At 40.3% G+C, this 10,541-nt stretch overlaps 1 protein-coding gene across 1 annotated transcript in view; it reads right to left on the reverse strand.

Annotated features, from left to right (window-relative positions):
• The window catches only part of LOC132190698 (uncharacterized), a 122,308-nt gene that overhangs the window by 23,238 nt on the left and 88,529 nt on the right, over window positions 1-10,541 (reverse strand). The window contains exons 32-33 of the mRNA XM_059605742.1: window positions 353-435; window positions 122-237 (exon numbers count right to left, since the gene is read on the reverse strand). Coding sequence (XP_059461725.1) covers window positions 122-237; window positions 353-435 — 199 coding nt within the window. The remainder of the gene's footprint in view (window positions 1-121; window positions 238-352; window positions 436-10,541) is intronic.

The following is a 10,541-nucleotide window of genomic DNA, read 5'->3' on the forward strand; positions in this document are numbered from 1 at the left end:
AACGTTTTGTGTATTATTCAAATAAATGAAGAAAATTCTTCCACAAAGTGATTCTCAGTTTCTGTCTTTCTCAGTTTCTGTCAGTGTTAAACACAATACCAACAGAATGTAATTGCAGTACCTGGTCCCAGTCATCATCATCAATTGTGCCTTTTATGTTTCTAAAAAATTCCGTCAATTGACTGCCTTTTTTCCTCTCAGCAAGTGATGCAGCAACACCGGCATATATATCAACAGCTGCAAGATATGAGAAGAGATGGATACATATGTATGTGAGCACACTGCACTAATTCCAAAAGCTAAATTACCACAATGAAACACAAGTTGAACCAAAAGTCATTATGTAGTCTACCAGGAAGTTTGAATTCATATATCACTTGGAAAGCTAAATCAAAATTCTTCTCCACAAGAGTCTCAGCAATTTTACATCTTCTCCTGCATGCCAACAGCAAATAAGTCTCTCTTAGTACTTCAATACATTTCTAAAGCTAGCATGCCACAAGAAAAGATCGTGAATGTGAAATCTATTCCACTGAATTAAATTACAAGTGTCATAAGATTTAATAGTGCAAAATCGACCTATAACATTTTAAGAAAAACATGAGACATTTAGCCGTGAAGATAGGGCTGTGTAGGCAGAGGCAATTCCGACAGTCGACCCACGCAGGTCGGCATCCGGCTGTAGGCAGAGGCAGGGGCGGAGGTTGGTTTCCATTTCCAACAGAATTCTATCCCCAGCACCCCTGTATTCTTTTAAAATATATAAAATCATATTTTACCCTTCGTCTTCATCTCGCCCCTTCATCCCATTGCAGGCGAATGGTTGACCTTCAGATCTGGGAGCATTAGTGGCCACAAGCTTGGTGTTTTCCTCCACAAGTATATCACACGCTTTCTTCTTTATCTTGCACCACATGGAATTTCTCAACTTCATCTAGTGATGCACGTCCCTCCACTTTACAATGCCAGCAAGTAGCAGCTTCTCAATTATTCTTTTGGCTTCTCAATTAAATCCAGCCCTCGAATATCACACCCTCCTTCATCCTTTGCCACGTGTCCTTATCTATTTCATCCGTTCGTTCATCAATCGCCAAGTATCACCCACATTTATTTTTTTTGTAAGCTTCCTCTGCCATTCAGTGTCATTTCACATCATTTTTTTTTTTTTTGATAATTAATGAAGTTTATATTATTAAAAAGCATAAGGCACCCCTAAATACACATGCAGTATATACAAGAGGCTCCAAACGAGCAAGAAAACCAAACGAAACAGCAAAAATACCCACAAAACCAAACACCCAATAAGCCCTCAAAACCAAAACCCACAAAACCCCTGAGACACTCATCACTAGAAAGTGTGAGTCTTACCATTCCCCCGCCTAGAGGATGTTCCCTTAACATCATAGTTGAAGGAGCATTCTAGGTTCCTAAGCTCCTTTCTACCCTTAACCTTCCAAGGGGTAACCACTAAAGTGACATTGATCCCCTCACACAGATCCCTTATCAAAGCCCAGTCCAAGCGGGTGGCAGGAGGGAAGCGTAAGGAAAATCTCCTTCATCCCCATCCCATAAATCTTCGTCTTCCCCACCCCAGCAATCATCGTCTTCCCCACCCTAGAAATTCTTGTCATACTCTTCTCTATCCAACAACTACGAGAAGCCGCACTAGAAGGGACATGAAGGGCACAGAACAACATTGCCTCTTCAACCAATCGGAATCGCTCCTCTTCTCGTCCATCAACACAAATGCTCTTCGTGACCCTGATTATGTGCTGCTAGATGTGCAAAATGGGTTGGTGGTTCAACCCGAATATGACCTGGGTGACCCGCCACCCAATTATCCTAAACTCGGACACGACACAAAAAATAACTGGGGTAACCCGACCCGACCCGACCCGATTGAAATAAAAATAGGAAAAATAATGTAATAATAATACCATTGGAATTCAATAGAATTCACAAATTACAATATGATAAAAATATAATAGGTTTAATTGTTAACAAATTGGCATTCAATAAATATATTCACAAAGATTAGCAATTTTCAACTCCATAGCAAATAGCAAATTTCAAAGTAGAAAGTTTACATGGTAAATACGTGTTAGGCTTTAGATTAGGGCTTTCTTTTTTTATTTAAACGGGTTAGGCGGGTCACTCGTGGGTGAAGCGGGTTGACCCGCCAAAAACGAAAATAAACGGGTTGACCCAATTATGACCCAAACCCGTTTAGATCAAACCCAAACCTTGTAACTTCATGTCGTGTTCGTGTCAAGTTCGCGAGTCGTGTCAAAATTGGCAGCCCTACGTGCTGCCCAATGACACTTTGGGTAAGTAAAACTCTTGCTCTTCCTCTTCGTCTCCCTCTTCCGCTTCATCTTCGCCATCGTTCGAATGGTGCCAAGCCAGCAGCAGAAGCAAGTGGAGCTCCGGAGAGTCCAGCTTTCAAGTATTCAAGCCACTGTCATCAACTCTCCTCCTAGTGGTGGGACAATGATCGTCATTGACCCCCTTAGAGTTAACCAAAGTCCCCAGGTGCAGGAACTCAGAGTCACAGCCCGTGGTGGTGGTCTTGCTGGCTCCCATATTTGGTGGGAAACAACTTGTTTCTGTTGTTAGATCATCAGGTTTTGTCATCGGTGAACTCAAGGGTCTGCCGGCGCAAAAGTGAAGGAAGACAGCGATCCCAATGAGAACCACAGATGAGTCGGCAACGACTACGAGTTTGTGGGAGGTGTCTTTGGTGGAGTAGGAATGGGGTAGAATGAGAGAGAGGCTATTGGCAGGCAAGAAGGCAAAGGTGGCTAGGGAGGGATGGGGGAGGAGGGAAGATCATTCGGATACAAGTTTGAGGGAGGACAAACTGTAGAGCCACAATTTGAACTCAATACCTTTGTTCTACTACCAAGTTGAAAGAGAAGGGAAAAGTTTGGTCTTATTATCTCTTGATGATTAATTGATACAGGTACATGCGTTTATATAGAGGAGATACATTCTTATATGGAAATACAATTGATGAGAAATATATGAAAATAAAATCTGGGAAATCTTGGGAGTAAAATCAAATCAGCCACATATCTTCAACAAGAGAGAAAAAGAGAGAGAGAGAAGAGATTACCAACATGGCCTATACCCAGGAGGCCTTAATTCACAACTAAATGGCTTTATTTATTAATGAGCAGCAACTATACCCAATTCAAACATTCAAGATAAAGATCCCTGATCTACAAAATATTAATTAACACTATAAAGGATGCAAATAATTAAAACATGTCCACTTGAAGAAACAAAAGCAGGCCCCTCTTTACAGCTCAAATTAATATTTGTCGCTTGGTGTATGGTCTTGATTTATAAAAATAAATTCTGTAATAATTGCTTTGTCATGCATCACTGAAAAATAACACCATTTAGTTACCGGCTTTGCCCTTTCTTCTAATAAACTATTATTCATTTAAACAAAAAACTGTCAAATTGCCAAAAAGAAAAGGACTCATACTGATTAAAAACAACATTTGCTAGTCATGCATAATGAATGAAACCAGCTTTCATTGAGAAGACACACCTGAATGTTTCAAGGTCATTCGGATTCCCAAAAAGTGAATATTTCCACTGGGGCCCATCTGAATCATTAAAGGATTTCACAACTTCCACCTACAATATATAAAAAATCCAAAGGAAGTTTGTGAGAATTTGACCAATGATATTTAAAAAAATAGAGAATATTGATATATGTAGAACGCATACGTGGATCCTTTGCTTTTCAGTTTTCAATAAATAAAATATCTATTCACTTGGTTTATACAAACTACCATAACCAATAAATGTGTATAATTTGACTAGAAAGACATCAGGCAATTAATTAAGGTTCCGCGTTAGTTAAGAGCAGTAATCATTTGATTAAGGATTGTCTCTCAGTAAGCAATGGAAGCTTGCATAGTGACATTACTAGAGAATGAGTTGATGCATTTAATACATGATCAGTGCTTACTGGAAAAATGATCCTTCCTTCAACCATTGCTTTCTACCAGCAGTTCTTATACCAAGGATCAAATTCCAAAAGTAAAAAAGCACCAAGCAAGGGTCATACCTCCAAGAATCAATGTAAACATCAAAATATTCCAATCCCTTTCTTTTGATTATGATTTATGACAAAACAAAGAGAAGAAAACCAATATATTAGATGTCTAAATGCTACCTATTGAGCATCAAACTCGGTACACCAGACAAAGATGTCCTCACCTTACTAGAACATTTAAAGATGAGACAGTAAGCATAAGTAGGTCAAACGTCCAAAGGGACATACAACTATGCCCTACTAAACACAACATTATCACTTTATGCATGTAGTGAGGAAGCATATATATTTTGTTACTCTAACTAGCAAATGACTTGCGTGAAACTTAGTTTAGGAAAATCATCTTTCTCAAGTAAAAAGGGAATCTTCCAAAATAATATGAGAAGATGTGAATCAACATGCTATCTTTCCTTTCCTCTCCTTTTTATCTTTCATGTTTTCTGGCTCAATTCACCAACGATTCCTTCAGCCTCTAATGCCTTAACCGATTATTTAAAAATAGTATTCCAGGATTGCTTTCAGCTTACAAGAATTTTTTCCCCTCACATATCAAATAGATGTCATTACCTGAATTGAAACTCGAGCAGAAAACCTCACAAGTCCTTCTTCAGTAAGCTTCTCAGAAGCACTTTTTCCTCTAACTCCTTTCGTGACAAGCTTAGTAGAATGTCCACCTCTATGTCGTGCTGACAAACCTTCATCAAAATGCATCTATAACCAGAGGAATATACAAAAGGCAATGGGTAAGAAAAGGAACACAAATAAAAAAAAAACAAAGTAATTACTGCTACACGTAAACAATGAAACTTAAGTGTGTACATTGATTGTACATTCGAATATCAATTTCTATTATGGAAGCACTGCCATAATTTTCAGAAAGCATATTCCATATGTTCTCAAAGGAAATGTTTGCTAGGAAGACTTCGAGTCCTTTGGCCCCGCACTTTCGAAGGTCAAAAGTACATTTCCAAACAAAATCACGGAAAATGTCCTGTTTAGGAGTGTATTTGAAAGAAATGACCATTTGAAAACATGGAAAAATGCACACGTTCAAATCACATGCAGGGGGGTGCGTTTTTATAAACACACAATTTTAAAGGTCGAACCACGATTTTACCAAACAATTTACACGCTTTTTTTTTTTTTTTTAAGTAATCGCAAGTATTATTAAAAAGCGCAAATGCACAACCAAGTACACATGATGTATATAAGAGACACATAATTAAAAGAAGAGAAAAGATCTAGAGAAGCTTGATAGCTAGAAATAATAAAATCAAATATAGCAGCCCAGTGGTAAAGTGTCTTAAAGAAAAAAGCCTTTAATTCCACCGATGTTGTAACACCCCGGTCCCATATTGGGAATATGAGAAGAAGCCTAAATAGAGTGGGTGGTTTATAAAGATAGTCATGGGTACTAAGTCTCACATTGCCTAGTTATTAGCCGAAACTGGGCTTTATAATGAATTCTAGGGAAGCTTCAAATTGACTAGTCTTTTTGGGGTAATAGAGCAAATGTGGCTAGCGCTTTTCCCTGGGTCATTACAAATGGTATCAGAGCCACCTAGTAACCCCAGGTCATGTGGTACTGAAGCACTGCATGATGTGGCCCTGACGAGGACATCAGGAATTTATGAGGGGGAGTTTGTAACACCCCGATCCCATATTGGAAAGATAAGAAGAAGCCCACATAGAGTGGATGATTTATAAAGATAGTCATGGGTGCTAAGTCCCACATTGCCTAGTTACTAGGTGAAACTGTGCTTTATAATGAATTCTAGAGAAACTCCAAATTGACTAGTCTTTTTGGGATAATAACGCAGATGTGGCTAGCGCTTTTCCCTGGGTCATTACAGATGTTCACTTACAATCCTCAAAGTTCCAATCATTTCTTTCCCTCCAAAGACACCACATAAGGCAGGACGGTATCATCTTCTATGCTGCATCAAAATGAAGCCTACCCACTTGCCCTCTCCATCATACAAATAAGTCTACGACTCAACTAGGCATAACCCAAGCCAGCCACCTTGCACCGTTGAAGATAGCGTTCCAAAGAGCACTGGAAATTTCACAATGGAGTAGAAGGCAATCCACTAATTCCCCACTCTTCTTACACATGGAAAACAAATTGCCAATAATGATATGCCTCTTCCTAAAGTTGTTCATGGTGTGAATCTTCCCTAATGAGGCCGAACAAGCAAAGAATCACTCTTAAGGGTACCTTATTCCACCAACTCTTACAAGGGAAAGAGTATTATCATAAGGAACAAGGACATAGGAGCATGATCTAACATTGAACAACCTTCTCTTAGAAGGTACCCAACAAAGCTTGTCCTCACCACCGTCCCAACCTTAAGGAATACAACAAATAAAGAACGAAGTAAAGAGATCCAACTCCCAATTGTGAGCTGCTCTAAGAAAGTTAACATTCCATTGATGAGAGGCACTAGAGAGATCCAAATGGTATGCCACAGAAGCTTCCTTAAATTGGGCAATACTGAATAAGTCCGAAAAAACAATCTTCATGCCTTGATCCCCACACCACGCATCATGCCAAAATCTATTTTTGGAGCCATCACCCACCTTAAATCTAGCGTGACTAGAAACCTCTCTCTAGCCCCTCCTGATATTTTTCCTAAGTCCCACCCCATACGACCCATGGACCTTATTAGAAAACCACTCACCCCACGAGTTACCGTATCTAGAATCCACAACCACTCTCCATAAGGCCTCTCTCTCATATGCATAGCGCCAAAGCCACTTCCCCAAAAGAGGTTGGTTAAACAAAAGTAAATTTCGGACCCCTAACCCTCATTCAAAATTTGGAATACACACCTTAAGCTAGCGAACCAAGTAGAATTTGAATTCTTCACCATTGTCATCCCACAAAAAATCCCGCTGCAACTTCTCTTCAACATTAGTGACATTTCAAATGGGGACCAACCCTGCTAGATTAATCCTCAAACCTAAAACCGCTTCAAAGCATAAAAACAAACAATCTACAAAGATGATTTGGATTTGGCCAGTAAAAAATAAGGTGTCATCTACAAACAAAATGTGAGAAATGTTGAAGGCACTCCCACTTCTGGACCCTGCCGAGAAGCCTAATAATAGGCACCCCATTCACTATAACAGAAATCATTTTACTTAACGCCACTATAACAATAAGAAACAGAAAGGGAGACAATGGATCTCCTTGTCCCAAGACAATGGTTCCCCAAATCTAATCCTACTATCAAGGCACTTGTTAGTTTTGAGGATAGAGTGGAATTTGTATATCCTTGATGAAAGCATTATGAGCCTTGGAAACAATCTTCTCCATTACAAATTTCAACATGTTAGCTAGAACTTTTTAAGATTCAACGCTTACGGAATTTATAGATCTATGTGAGTCCTTTTCAGTTTAAAGCTCGTGTAGTGGGCTCTTTTGTATACTTCTTGTGTACATGGGTTGCGCCCCTTGCGCTTTTAATACAATGACTTTTACTTATCAAAAAAAATGTTAGCTAGAACTTTGCAACAATCTTGTAAACTCCACCCACTAAGCTAATAGGTCGAAAATCCATAATGTCAACGGCCCCTAATTTCTTCTGTATTAGAGCAATGAAAGTGGCCTTAAGGCTTAAGTCAAACACACCTCTAGCATGAAAATCATGGAAAACATTCATTATGTCTACTTTGAGCACCTGCCGACAGTCTTTGAAGTAACCCAATAATAAAATCATCAGGCCTGGGGCCTTGTTAAGGGTTTTCACCACCTCAAAGACCTCATCTTCCTCGAATGGCCTCCCCCCCTTTGGTGGAATAAAAAAAAGGTCATCCAACCGAGTTTGGTAACTAGTTATCATAGAACTGCACCATGTGTTCTTTGATCACAGTTCGATATGAAAAAACTGTTCTGTTAACCACCAACTGATCAATGGAATTATTCCTTCTATTCGAATTGGCCACTCAACGAAAAACTTTTGTGCACTTGTCACCCTCTCTTAATCATAACACCTTCAATTTTTGCCTCCAACTCACCTCTTCCAAAAGACTTGACCACTCCCAATCATTAATCACTATAGCCTTCCTTGTTGTCTCCTCCTCTCTTATTCCTTTGTCTTCTACCAAGCCTTCATAAACCAGCAAATCATCCAAAACAGACTTTTTCTTTCTCTCTACATTGCCAAACACCTCCTCATTCCAAACTCTTGCATCAACTTTCAAAGCCTTAAGTTTGAGCCACAATATAACTTGGGAGCACCCTGAAAATGATAAAGAGGTCCACCACTGTTACACCCTATCTACAAAACCCTCTGATTTGGCCACATGTTCTTGAACATGAAATATCTTCTAGCTCTAGGAAAGCCTCCACAATCCTGAAGGATGGAGAAATGATCCCAGCACAATCTAGGCAACCTATTCTAGGTCAAATCAGGGAATTAGGCTTCCCAATCAGGAGAAACAATGAATCTATCAATTCTAGACCACGAAGGAGGGTCCCTGTTGCTAACCATGTAAATGTGTCACCCATAAGAGGGATATTCATGAGCTCCTGCTAAAAATTGAAATCTAAAAACTCCACCATAGCAGTACAAAAACGGGTTTCACCTAATCTCTCATTAGGAAAAACAAGTGACATTGAAATCCCCCTTATGGACTAGGGTAAGTCCCACCAATTAATCAAACTAGCCAATTTGTCCCATAAAAGCCTCCTATCACAATCGACATTAGAGCCATAAACAACCGCAAAAGCCCAAGAAAATTAATCTTCAACATTTCTGAAAGAAACAGCAAAAACTCACCCACACTCTTTGATTTTCTCCACCACCCTTCTATCCCACATGAGCAATATACCCCCCAACACCCCCATTGAATCTAAGCAACACCAATCTGCATGACTGCATCCCCATAAGCTAAGCACAATATTTTTTTTTTGATAAGTAATGATGATATAAAAAGAGCGCAGAGGGGCGCAACCCATATACACGGGAAGTATAACAGAGGGCGCCTAGGAAGGAGAAAAATGAAAAAGAAACTCAGAGAAACTAATCACTAAAGGAGCTAGCCAAGCAGCCGTCCAAGAGTAAAGAAGAAAAAATGAGTCAAATCCTCTAAGGTCCTAGTGGAATTTTCAAAACATCTAGCATTTCTTTCATTCCAAATACACCACATAAGACACAAAGGGATCATCTTCCACACAACCGCGCTTCGAGATCGTCCTCCCGACCACCAACTAGCAAACAAGTCCCTCACCCGGCACGGCATGACCCAATGCAACCCAAACCGCTGAAAAATCATGTGCCAAAGAGCACTTGCGAGCTCACAGTGGAGAAGAAGATGATCAACTGACTCTCCGTTTTTCTTGCACATACAACACCACTCCACTACCACTATGTTCCTCTTGCGCAGCGTGTCGTGAGTCAAAATTTTTCCGAGGGCCGCAGTCCACCCAAAAAAAGCCACCCGCTGAGGCACCTTAGTACGCCAGATGCTCTTCCGAAAACTCCTCTTGATTAGAGATGGACAGAGCCTTATAGAACGACTTAACCTCAAACTTGCCCTTCCTAGACGAAGCCCAACAAATACGATCTACACTGCCAAGAGAAACCTTGCAAGAATACAACCGATCAAAGAAAGGAGAGACCAACTCCAACTCCCAATCTTGGACCGATCGAACGAAAATGACATTCCACTCAATAATCCCATTCCTCCCAATAAAGTTATCCTTCACCCAAGCATCTTTGTGTCTGGCGATACTGAATAAGGACGGGAAAGCTTGCTTCAAAGAATTGTCCCCACACCAAATATCATGCCAAAAACGAACTTTCGAACCCTCCCCCACCTCAAACCGAATCCCTTTAGCAAAGGAATTCCACCCTTTACGAATATGCTTCCATAGACCCACACCATGAGAGCCCAAAACATCCTTCGTGCACCACCCACCTTCTTGGTCTTCATACTTAGCTTTGATCACCTTGCACCAAAGAGCCCCGTTTTCATTTGCATATCTCCAAAGCCATTTCCCCAAAAGGGCTTGGTTAAATTGGTGCAACTTCCGAATGCCAAGACCACCATATCGTAGAGGGCTGCAGACTTGGTTCCAACTTACAAGATGCATCTTGGGCTCATCCCCTAATCCTCCCCATAAGAAATCTCTTTGGACTTTCTCCATCCTTTTAGCTACACTTACAGGAATCGGAAGCAGAGACAAAAAGTAAGTCGGAAGATTAGCCAAAGTGCTCTTAATGAGGGTTAAGCGACCTCCTTTAGAAAGATACATTCTCTTCCAACCTGCCATCTGACGCTCCATCTTTTCGATCACTTCATTCCACATAGCCGTATCCTTGTACGAAGCCCCAAGAGGGAGACCCAAATACTTCATAGGCAAATTGGCAACACTACACCCAAGGATGTTAGCTAAAACCCCAATGTTCTCCACCTCACCAATGGCCACAATCTTTGACTTTCCCAGATTCACTCTCAAGCC

The sequence above is a fragment of the Corylus avellana genome, chromosome ca8 (assembly GCF_901000735.1).
Source record: "Corylus avellana chromosome ca8, CavTom2PMs-1.0".
In the NCBI taxonomy this organism is placed as follows: domain Eukaryota; kingdom Viridiplantae; phylum Streptophyta; class Magnoliopsida; order Fagales; family Betulaceae; genus Corylus; species Corylus avellana.